General features: G+C 38.2%; 1 protein-coding gene across 2 annotated transcripts in view; it reads right to left on the bottom strand.

Moving 5' to 3' along the window:
- The window catches only part of MAGT1 (magnesium transporter 1), a 44,701-nt gene that overhangs the window by 22,093 nt on the left and 9,711 nt on the right, over positions 1 to 12,897 (bottom strand). For both annotated transcript variants that reach the window (XM_046673460.1, XM_046673461.1), the window contains 2 exons: positions 11,378 to 11,547; positions 8,622 to 8,739 (listed from right to left, as the gene is read on the bottom strand). In XM_046673460.1, the coding sequence (XP_046529416.1) occupies positions 8,622 to 8,739; positions 11,378 to 11,547 (288 nt within the window). The remainder of the gene's footprint in view (positions 1 to 8,621; positions 8,740 to 11,377; positions 11,548 to 12,897) is intronic.

Here is a 12,897-nt window from a genome sequence, read left to right as displayed (position 1 = left end):
CAGATGAATCTACTATGATAGTTAGAGACTTCAACACCCAACAGACAGATCTAGCAGGCAAAAAAATCACTAAGGACATAGTTGAATGCAATAACACTATCTGTCAACTGGATATAATTGACATCTATAGACTACTTCATCTAAAACAGCAAAACACACATTATTCTCAAGCTCACATGGAACATTCACCAAGATAGACTACATTCTGGGCCATAAAACATGCCTTAACAAATTTAAAGAACAGAAATCATATGATGTCTGCCCTCAGACCAGAATGGAATTAAACTAGAAATCAATAACAGAAAGATAACTGGAAAATCCCAAAATATGTAAACAACACATTTATATTTAACACGTGGAGTCAAAGAAGAAATTTCAAAAAAATTTAAAAATATTTTCAACTAAATAAAAATGGAAACACACTGGGGGCTGGCCCTGTGGCTGAGTGGTTCAAGTTCTACAGGCTCCACTTGGACAGCCTGGGGGGTTCACAGGTTCAGAACCTGGGTTCAGACCTACTCCACTCATCAGCCATGCTGTAGAGGCATCCCACATACAAAAAGTGGGGGAGGACTGGCATGCATGTTAGCTCAGGGCTAATCTTCCTCAAGGGAAAAAAAAAAGAGGATTGGCAACAGATGTTAGCTCAGAGCGACTCTTCCTCACAAAAGAAAAAAAAACGGAAACACATCAAAATCTGTGGGACACAGCAAAAGCAATGGTTAGAGTGAAATTCATAGCACTGAATGCGTGTATAAGAAAAAAAGAGATGAAAAAGCAACAATCCAAGTTTCCACCTAAGGAAACCAGAAAAAGAACAAATTAAATCCAAAATTAGTAGAATAAATAATAAGAATTAGGGCAGAAATTAATGAAATTGAAAACAGAAAATCAATAGAGAATAAAATCAATGAAACCAAAAACTCGTTTTTTAGAGAGATCAATAAAATTGATAAGCCTATAGCCAAGCTAACTAAGAAAAGAGAGAAGATACAAGTTAGTAATATCAGAAATGAAAGAGGGGATATCACTACAGATCTCATGAACATTAAAAGGATAACAAAAGAAAACGAACTGTACACCCACAAATATGATAACCTAGACGAAATGGATCAATTCTTTGCAAGACAATTTGAAGAGACAGACAATGTGAATAGGCCTTATCTATTGAAGAAATTGAATCAATAATAGTAACTTTCCAAAACAAACTATCAGGCTCAGATGAGTTCAATGGTGAATTCTACCAAACATATAAGGAAGAAATTATACCAATCTCTACAATCTCTTTTAGAGGATAAAGCAGAGGGATTAATTCCAACTCAATCTATGAAGCCAGCATTACCCTAATACCAAAACCAGAACAAGACATTACAAGAAAAGAAAACTACAGACCAGTATCTCTAATGAACATAGATGCAAGAATTTTAAACAAAATATTAGCAAATCAGCAGAATGATGTCAGCAACATGGTGGAGTGAGCTGTTCCCTTTGTCTCTCCCCCTTCGAACTACAACTAAATGGACATTCATTGATAGCAGAGGATACCCACACAGCACCCTAGGACGCCTGAGAGACCTGTGGTAATATATATCTGAAGGTAGATGGACTACCCCCAGGGAGGTGGTGGAGATAGGTAAGAACTCTCTGGCCCCTAGGGAGGCCGGTACCCATGTATGACTGCTGAAGCGCTCATAGCACCACTGCGGCCCTGAGGGTGGGTGTGTGTCTTGGCAGGACTGTGGAAACGGGACAGCAGCCCTGAGCCCCTGTGTTTTGCTCTTTGGTCCAGTGGGAAAGCCCACAAAGCCACTGCAGTCCCAGGGACCAGCTCTGGTTCAGACCCAGTGGGGAGGCCCTGACTATCAAGCACAAAGGCTGGTGCGACCTAGGAGCAGACAGTGGCGTACATGCGGCCTAGGTGAAAGTGTCCTTGGCTGCCGCAAATGTCCCCAGTACCAGAGCGGCCCCAAAAGAGGGAGTGTGACTTGGCGGGACTGTGGGAGCAGGCAGCAGCAGCCCTGAGCCCCTGTGTGATCACTCTCTTGACTCGTATGAGAGTCCACAACCCTGCCATGGTCCCAGAGAGCGGCTTTGTCTCAGATCCATTGGGGAGGCCACATCTGCCAAGCATAACAGCTGGTACAACCTAGGACCAGATGGCAGCAGAGCTGTAAGTCCAGGTGAATAAGCTCCCAGGTGCAACAAATGCCCATAGTACCGCTGCAGTCCTGAAGGGGGGAGCACATCTAGGAGGGACTGTGGGAGCAGGTGGCAGCAGCCTGGAGCCCCTGAGTCATTGTTCTCCCAGTTGCTGGGAGACCCCACAGGGCCGCTGAAATCCCAGAGTGGCCCAGGCTCAAACAGGCACAGCTGACAGGGATTCTGGTGGGCTCAGATTACACAGCTCCTGCCCCCTCCACCACAGTGGCAGCAGGTGGAAGCTGTGATCAAATTCTCTATGTGGAGGCACAAATCCATACCATCAATCAGTATGAAAAAATATATTAAATCTCCAGAACAGAAAATGACAAGTACCCAGAAATTAATCCTGAAGACACAGAAATCTATAATCTAAATGACACAGAATTCAAAACAGCTATCATTAAAAAACTCAACAAGTTAAAAGAGAATGCAGATAGACAATTCATCAAGTTCATGAGCTACTTCACAAGAGATTGAAACTATAAAGAAGAACCAATCAGAAACGTTGGAGATGAAAAACATAATGGATGAGACAAAGAAAAACCTGGAATCCCTGCAAAATAGAGCTGCTATTATGGACGACAGTTAGCAGTCTGGAGTGCAGAAATATAGAAAGGCTTCAGATAGAGAGAACTAAGACTAAAAAGAAGTAAAGAAATTCTCTGAGAAATATCCAACTCAACTACGAAATGCAACATAAGGATTACAGGTATTCAAGAGGGAGAAGAGAAGGAGAATGGAGCAGAAAGCTTGTTCAAAGAAATAATAGCTGAGAACTTCCCAAACCTGGGGAAGAAGCTGGAAATATATGTGACAGAAGCCAATAGATCTCCAAATTATATGACTGTAAAAAAAAGACCTTCTCCAAGGCATATAGCAGTAAAGCTGGCAAAAGTCAATGACATAGAATAAATATTAAGGGCAGAAGAAAATAACTAACAAAGGAACCCCTATCAGGCTTTCAGCAGATTTCTCAGCAGAAACCTTACAGGCTGGGAGAGAGTGGAACGATAGATTCAAAATTCTGACAGACAAAAACTTTCAGCCAAGAATAGTCTATCCAGTGAAAATATCCTTCAGATATGATGCAGAAATAAAAACTTTCCCAGATAAACAAAAGTTAAGGGAGTTCATCGCCACAAGACACCCCCCAACAAGAAACCCTCAAGAAGGCCCTCACACCTGAAAAAAAGAAAGGGATTACAAAACTCCGATCAAGGAGATAAACAGACAAAATCAGAAAATCACAGATCTCTATCAGAACAGGTTAGCAAACAATTATAACATTAAAAATAAAGGAAAGGAAAATACCAAAAATAATCTTGTCATTTTAACCACACACTCACAACACAAGATGGAATAAGATGTGATGATGATAACTTAGAAGGGGAAGAGGAAAGGGACAGAATTGGCTTAGTCTAAGGAAATAAGGGGCTATCAGAAAATGGACTGTTGAAAAGAGAACCTTCATACACTGCTGGTGGGAATGCAAACTGGTGCAGCCACTATGGAAAACAGTATGAATATTTTTCAAAACATTAAAAATAGAAATAACACAGTATCCCACTACTGGGTATTTATCCAAAGAACATGAAATCAACAATTCAAAGAGACTTATGCACCCCTATGTTCACTGCAGCATTATTCACAACAGCCAAGATGTGGAAGCAACTCAAGTGTCCATCAACTGATGACTGGATAAAGAAGATGTGTTATACATATACAATGGAGTACTACTCAGCCATAAAAAAAAGAAAAAATCATCCCACTTGCAACAACATGGATGGACCTTGAAGGTTTTATGTTAAGTGAAATAAGCCAGACAGAGAAAGATAAACACTGTATGATCCCATTCAAATGTGGAAGACAAACAAACACATGCACAAAGAGAATTGCTTAGCAGTTACCAGGGGGAAGGAGGCTGGGGGGTGGGCACAAAGGGTGAAGGGGTGCATCTGTATGGTGACTGACAAGGAATAACGTACAATTGAAATTTCACAGTGTTGCAAACTATCATAACCTCAATAAAAAAAAGTCCAATATAAAACAGTGTTGCAATATACTCCCTCTTGTGTATGTCTATATAATAAATATCTCACGTGCTGTACTCATATAACAAAAAAATTAAGGGCTGGCCCCATGGACGAGTGGTTGAGTTCCTGCATGCCACTTTGCTGGCCCAGGGTTTCACTGGTTCGGATTCTGGGCACAGACATGGCACCGTTCATCAAGCCATGCTGGGGCAGTGTCCCATATAGCACAACCAGAAGGACCTACAAGTAGAATGTACAACTATGTACTGGGGGGCTTTGGGGAGAAGAAAAAAAAAAGATTGGCAACAGATGTTAGCTCAGCTGCCAATCCTAAGAAAACAAAATTAGCAAATGAAATCAACAACACATAAAAAGAATTATACACCATGACCAAGTAGGATTTATCACAAGTATGCAAGGCTGGTTCAACACTCAAAAGTTAATTAATGTTATCCATCACATCAATAGGCTAAAAAAACCCCACATGATCATTTCAATAGGTTCAGGAAAAGCATTTGACAAAATCCAAACCTATTCATGATAAAAACTCTCAGTAAACAAGGAGTAGACAGAACTTGCTCAACTTGATAAAGAATATCTACAAAAATCCTACAGCTAACATCATACTCAATAATGAGAAACTCGAAGCTATCCCACTAAGATCAGGTACAAGGATGTCCCCTCTCACTACTCCTTTTCAACATCATACTGGAATTTCTAGTTAATGCAATAAGACAAGAAAAGGAAATAAAAAGCATATAGATTGGGAAGGAAGAAATAAAGCTGTTTTTGTTCACAGATGACATGATCATCTATTTAGAAGCTCTGAAAAAATAAACCAAGATAACTTCTGAAACTAACAAGGGATTATCGCAAGGTTGCAGGATACGACGTTAATATACAAAAGTCAATTGCTTTCTTATATACCAGCAATGAACAAGAGAAATTTGAAATTAAAAACACATCATTTACATTACCATCCTCAAAAATGAAATGCTTAGATATAAATTCGGGAAAACATGTACAAGATCTATATGTGGAAAACTACAAAACTGTGATGAAAGAAATCAAAGAACTAAAGAAATGCAGAGATATTCCACGTTCATGGAGAAGAAGACTCAATATTGTCAAGATCCCAGTTCTTCTAACTTCATCTATAGATTCAGTGCTATCCCAAACAAAATCTGAGCAAGTAATTTTGTGGGTATTGACAAACTGATTCAAAAGTTTATATGAAGAGGGGCTGGCCCCGTGGCCGAGTGGTTAAGTTCGCGCGCTCCACTGCAGGCGGCCCAGTGTTTCGTTAGTTCAAATCCTGGGCGCGGACATGGCACTGCTCATCAGACCACGCTGAGGCAGCGTCCCACATGCCACAACTAGAAGAACCCACAACAAAGAATACACAACTACGTACCGGGGGGCTTTGGGGAGAAAAAGGAAAAAATAAAATCTTTAAAAAAAAAAAAAAAGTTTATATGAAGAGGCAAACCCAGAATAGCAAACACAATATTGAAGGAGAACAAAGTTGGAGGACTGACACTATCCAACTTCAGGCTACAAGTAATCAAGACAGTGTGGTATTGGCAAAGAAAAGACGAACAGATCAATGGAAAGGAATAGAGAGCCCAGAAATAGACCCACATAAATATAGCCAACTGATATTTGACAAAAAAGAAAAGGCAGTTAAATGGAGAAAGGATAGTCATTTCAACAAATGGTGTCAAAACTGGACATCCATGAGTAAAAAAACAAACAAACAAAAAACACCTAATCTAGACATGGATCTTACACTTTTCTCAAAAATTAACTCAAAATGGATCATAGACCTAAATGCAAAAGGGAAAAATATAAAACTCCTAGAAGATAACATAGGAGAAAATCTAGATGACTTTGCATACAGTGATGACTTTTTAGATAAAACACTAAAGACACAACCCATGACAGACATAATTGATAAGTTGTACTTAATTAAAAACTTCTGCTCTATGAAAGACAAAGTCAAGAGAGCGAGATGACAAGCCACAGAATGGGAGAAAAAATTTGCAAAAGACATTTCTGATAAATGATTATTATCTAAAATATAAAAAGAACTCTTAAAACTCAACAATAAGAGAACAATCTGATTTAAAAAGGGACCCAATGGGGTCTGGCCCTGTGGCCTAGTGGTTGAGTTCAGTGTGCCTCGCTTCAGTGGCCCGTGTTCCCGGGTACGGACTTACACCACTCGTCAGACATGCTGTGGCAGTGACCCACATATAAAATAGAGGAAGATTGGGGGCCAGCTCTGTGGCACAGCAGTTAAGTTCACACATTCTGCTTCAGTGGCCCAGGGTTCGCTAGTTCAGATCCTTGGTGCGGACCTACGCACTGCTTATCAAGGCATGCTGTGGCAGGCATCCCACATATACAGAGGAAGATAGGCACGAATGTTAGCTCAGGGCCAATCTTCCTCAGCAAAAAGAGGAGGATTGGCGGCAGATGTTAGCTCAGGGCTCATCTTCCTCAGCAAAAAAAAAAGGCGGGGGGGGCACAAGACCCTAACAGACGTCTCACCAAAGAAGATATACAGATGGCAAATAAGCATTTGAAAAGATGCTCCATATCATAATTCATCAGGGAAACGTAGATCAGAACAAGATACCACTAAACACCTATTAGAATGGCCAAATTGCAGAACACTGACAACATCCAATGCTGAGGATGTGGAGCAATAGGAACTCTCATTCTTTGCTGCTGGGAATGCAAAATGATACAGCAACTCTGGAAGATATTTTGGCAGTTTCTTACAAATCTAAACATACTCTTACCATATGATCCAGCAATCGTGCCCCTTGATATTTACTCAAAGGAGCTGAAAACTTATGTCTGCACAAAAACCTGCACACCGATGTTTACAGCAGCTTTACTCATAATTGCCAAAACTTGGAAGCAACCAAGATGTCCCTCAGTATGTGGATGGATAAAGAAACTCTGGTACATCTAGACAATGGAATATTATTCAGCATTTAAAAGAAACGCGCTATCAAGCCCTGAAAAGACACGGAGGAACTTTAAATGCGTATTACTAAGTGAAATAAGTCAATCTGAAAAGTCTACATACTGTATGATTCCCACTATATGGCATTCTGGAAAAGGCAAAACTGGAGATAGTAAAAAGATCAGTGATTAACAAAGATTAGAGGGGAGGGATGAATTGGCAGAGTACAGAGGATTTTCAGGGCGGTAAAAATACTCTTTGTGATACCATGTTAACAGATACATGTCATTATACATTTGTCCAAACCAGTAGAATGTATATGACCAAGAGTGAACTGTAATGTAAACTATGTACCTTGGGTGATTATCATGAGTCAATGTAGGTTCATCAACTGTAACAAATGTAGCACCCTGGTTGGGAATGCTGATAAAGCGGGAGGCTCTCCATGTGTAAGGGCAGGGAGTATATGGGAAATCTCTTATCTACCCCTCAATTCTGCTGTGAACCTATAAAATGCTCTAAAAAAATAGTCTTAATTAAAAAAATACAAGTGAGAGAGGTCATGATTGATAGAGCGGGTGGGTATGGGATCTAGGGCACAGAAAAAGGCTTAAGCTTTGAACAAGATGAAGGAGCTTTTCCACTAAGACAAGAAGCAAGGGGGTAAACACAGGTGCCTAGCTATACTAAGAACTTCAATATTACATAATGGTGGCATAATGGCGGGATTTATGCTGTGATTTACAAAGTTACTTGATAAACTGTACACTTCAAAATGGCTAAATGGGGCTGGCTCCGTGGCCGAGTGGTTAAGTTCACGCGCTCCACTGCGGCGGCCCAGGGTTTGGATCCTGGGCGCGGACATGGCACCGCTTGTCAGGCCACATTGAGGCGGCGTCCCACATCCCACAACTAGAAGGACCTGCAACTAAGATATACAACTATGTACCGGGGTGGGGGTGGGGGGTTGGGGGAGTGGGGAGGAGGGGTTTGGGAAATAAAGCAGAAAAGAGAAAGAAAAAAAAATTGGCAACAGTTGTTAGCCCAGGTGCCAATCCTTAAAAAAAAAAAAAAGGAAGATTGGCAACAGTTGTTAGCCTAGGTGCCAATCTTTAAAAAAAAAAACACAAAAAACCAAAATGGCTAAAATGGTAATTTTTTATGTATATTATACTACAATAAAAAACATATATAAAATTACTTGATTACTACCCAATTTCCATATTCTAAAAGGTTAGCGCTGACCATTACATTTCATGGTTAGCTGAAGTTTAGTTTCTATTTCACTAAGTATTCTAGATTTTACATAAGACAAGTCCTATTTAACTTCTTGTGGCCATGGGAAAAGATGTATTCCACTTTATCCAGTTTACCTATTCCTACTTAATAGAATAAACCAAAGATCTTACCATCTGAAATACATCAGAACCTTCATCAAAATCCACCATAGCAAAAAATATCCTGTTGGTAAATGCACTGGAGTATCGCCAGGAGTTTGCCAGGATCTGGAATTCTTCATCAGCTTGCCTGGATGCAATATGATTTTTGAAGATAACATATAAAACATTTTTTAAAGCAATCTAGTTCATCAGCAGGAAAACAGATCCAAAGAAACAAGAGCAGTTTTTACAATGGGGTAAATATTAAAAAAAAAAAAAAAAGACAAGCATATCAGGCACTACTGAGAGGGTTAGGACAAACCTTGGAAAACACTGCCATTGTTTTGGCACAAAAGAAGCCTAATCCCAACTGTTGGGGATTTCAACAGAAAGTAGTAATTACCTGCCTCCGCTTCATAGTTTGTGCCTGTTTTCTTTTCTCAAAGCTCTTTCAGTAGTCGCTGGAAAAATCCAGCTAATAGTCTCTACAACAATTTTTTTTTAAATTAAGATTATGATAGTTAACAACCTTGTGAAATCTACAACAATTTTAATACCCTAATTTACTTCTAGGAGTTCAAAGACAAGGGTAAAGTATTTTTCCAGAGAAAGTAGACTATAATATTAATCCATTAAAAAAATCCAAAGTACAAAATGCTACTTAAATAAAAATACAGCCGGATGAATTATTAGGGTAAAAGATAAGAAGAATCTAGGGAATTGAGATTAATTGAAATCTGAAGTCATGTTTGACTTTTCCTTTACCACCCGTATGCTTTCAGTTTCCAAGATCTGATAATTCTTCATTTGTGATTATTTTTTAACTCCATCCCCTCCCATTTATTTTCATTGCTATCATCTAAAGTCAGATCCTTAATACCTGACATTAGAATATTAAAATACCAGCTCTAGTTTCTCCCCCTCCAATCTTTCTTACACAGTCTTCCTAAATTACCATATTTTGAAACTCTTGCTCTTCTCAAAACCATTGTTGCTTTTCTAGTACTTTCAGAATGGTCTCTAAGCTCTTTCACTGGTTATTCAAGGTTCTTTATCATCTAGTTCCAAACAATGCATCTAGCTTTTATGTAGCCTTACTACTCAGATCTCAAATAGGATCTCTTAATTCCAGCACCTTATTTACTCCTATCTTTGTATCCTTGCACACATCACTGCTTCTAACCAGAATATGCTACACCTATCTAAATCTGATCCATCTGTCTAGCCTTAGAACAAGTTCTATCTTCTCCATTAGGCCAACCCTAACCACTCCTGTCATATGCCCTTCCTGAAATTTTACAGTATTTATTATGTACATGATTCATTTGGTACTTACTCATAAATTGCCTTATATTGCCAGCCAAATTTTCAGGTGTAGAGCTCATTTCCCTAGCCAGATGATAAGGGTAGGACATCTTTCTTACATTTCTCATTCTGATAGCACCAAATACATAATACTACACACACTGCTGTTGCTTAATATTTATTTTGAATGAGTTTAGGAAAATGTGAGCTAATTTTAAATTTGTTTAAATTTAAATTTGTAGAAAGTAAGATACTAATAAAAACTTAGGTTAATAAGAATTTCATTAATTTGCATTTAATATAGAATTATGGAGTTAGTGTTTGTTCCCTCACATTTTTGTATACTCTTGATTGTTAGTGAGTGAACTGACTGAATTATGAGTAATTCTAGATTTTAAGTTTATTCATAGTTAACACCTACTATTCTTTTTCCTTCTCCTATTCACTTTTACATTCAGCATATGCCTAAAAAAATAAGCACTCTGGGACCAAATACCTTGACTATCTCCTACCTCTAGGGAGAAAATCCTTTAGGAAGAGTTAGCAAGGCTTAGGGTAACATAATACACTATTCTGAAAGAAGCTGTCAATTCCTTCACATGGGCCTTAGGCTGTCAGAATTTGGAAAGCCTCCAAGATTTTACTAAATAAGTTCTTCGCAGGGTGGCTTTGTCATTTCATTAAAAGTGAATTCCCAGATCACATACCGATCTAAAAATATAATTAAAACAACACCAAAAAGCAAAAGTTATTTTATTTTTTAGTATCTACTATTTTTAATTATCCATAGTGCTTCTGTTTAAAGAAATATCAATCTTGATTCCTAATATCATTCAGAAACAGTAAAATAAAATCAATAAACCATTGTTGGATGAAAGTTTAAGTGAGATTATTCTCCATTTTCAAGCTTTACAATCACTAGAAAATAATTTAGAAAAAAGAAACATCTCTAAATCACGCATCTTTGTTTTCTAAAAAAGTTCTCTTGTAATTCCAGATTTGGATGTGGCTACCATTCTTGCATTAATAAATATCCCTAGCTTTGGGTAGATCAGTTAAAATTCTGGAACCTGTTTGTAGCAAAAATGAAAGAATATCTGCTTTACCTGCCTTCTGGGGTTGTTGTGATAAAACAAGAGTATGAAGTTGAAAGCACTTAGAAATAATAAAACACTACATCAATGCTATTGGTATACATTTATATAAGTTGATACCAATTTATAAGATGATTGTCAGATTTTTAAATTATTCCTATGATGGCTACCACACTACTTTATCCCTGCTTTTTGCTCCCCCCACTAAGATGGACAACCAAGAAATGACTATAAAAGAGCAGCAGTAATATGTGTTACTACAGACATCCTAACCATGGTATACGTATTGTGTATGTAACCACTGAACTAATTTGGTTCTTCTGAGATCGAGAAATGCTTAAAATCTTATGAGTTATTTAATTTTAAAGTGTAGTTGAAAGTTCATACTTGCACACGACACATTGTCTATGAAGCTGGAGAGCAGTGAACATGACAATAACGGAGTAGTTTCTTGGTGGGGCTTTAACAAGGCGGCGAAACTTGTCTCCATTCATCCTTATTACAGGTCTTTTATTGGTCCATTCCATCAGTTGACTAACCTTTTCTGATAACACCATCTAAAGAAAACAAAGGGGTCATGCTGTTAATACTCTCAATTTGGCATTTAGAGGTCTTTTTAACTAGGCAACTTACTTAAAAACGAAGACTAACAAGGAAAGGTACATAGAAAATGTGAGAGACCTGAAAATAAAATTTTGGTAGTTGGGCCTGATGATGATGATTCCTAAAATTATATTATTTCCGGGCCGGCCCAGTGGCGCAGCACTTAAGTGCACACATTCCGCTTCTCAGCAGCCCGGGGTTCGCCGCTTCGGATCCCGGGTGCAGACGTGGCACCGCTTGGCAAAAGCCATGCTGTGATAGGTGTCCCACATATAAAGTAGAGGAAGATGGGCACGGATGTTAGCTCAGGGCCTTCCTCAGCAAAAACAGGAGGACTGACAGTAGTTAGCTCAGAGCGAATCTTCCTCAAAAAAAAATATTTCATGATGAGATTTAGTCAGACACTACATGTTTGATGTGACTTGTTTATTATTTACTAATAGACAAAATAATATAAAATCATAAAACCGTTCATTTGTCAAAGATTCCAAAGAACATTGAGTTAAACCAACCAGCCAGTTTTAGAAAGATTTTGCTTCTCAAAAAGAAAAAAAACACCTACAAAGGAACTAGAATAGTTAAAACAATCTTTAAGACAAAGAATAAAGTGTGAGCAATCACTCTACCTGATTATAAAATTTACTATATAGCTATAATAAGCAAGGCAGGGTGGTACTCATAAAGAGACAGACACATATATCAAGGGAACAGAAACAAAAACTCAGAAATAGACCTACACAAGTATAGCCAACTGATTTTTCACAAAAGGAACTCTCTAAGAAAGATAGCCTTTTCAACAAACAGTGCTGGAGCAAGTGGACATCCATAGCCAAAACCATGAACCTGGAACTTACCTTCACACCTCATATAAAAATTAACTCAAGATGGATCGCATACTTAAATGTAAAAATGAAAACTACAAAAATTTTAGGAAAAAATATAGGAGAAGATGTTCAGGATCAAGGGTTAGGCAAAGAGTTATTAGACCTGACACCAAAAGCATGATTCATAAAAAGAAAAAAAATGGATAAACTGGACCTCATCAAATTAAAATTTTTCTCTGCGAAAGATGCTGTTAAAGAGGATGAAAAAACATGCTACAGAGAGAAAATATTTTCAAACCACATATCTGAGAAAGGATTAGCAGCTAGAATATATTTTAAAAAACTATCAGAAAAAGGGTTAATCTCCATAATATACAAAGAACTCACACAGCTTAACAACAAAAAAACAAACAACCCGATCAAAAAATGGGCAGAGGACATGAACAGAGATTTCTCAAAAGAAGATATAAATATGGCCAA

This window comes from Equus quagga, chromosome 10, assembly GCF_021613505.1.
Source record: "Equus quagga isolate Etosha38 chromosome 10, UCLA_HA_Equagga_1.0, whole genome shotgun sequence".
In the NCBI taxonomy this organism is placed as follows: Eukaryota; Metazoa; Chordata; class Mammalia; order Perissodactyla; family Equidae; genus Equus; species Equus quagga.
Note: the sequence above shows the minus strand (reverse complement) of the source record. Positions and strands in the feature narration are given on the sequence as shown.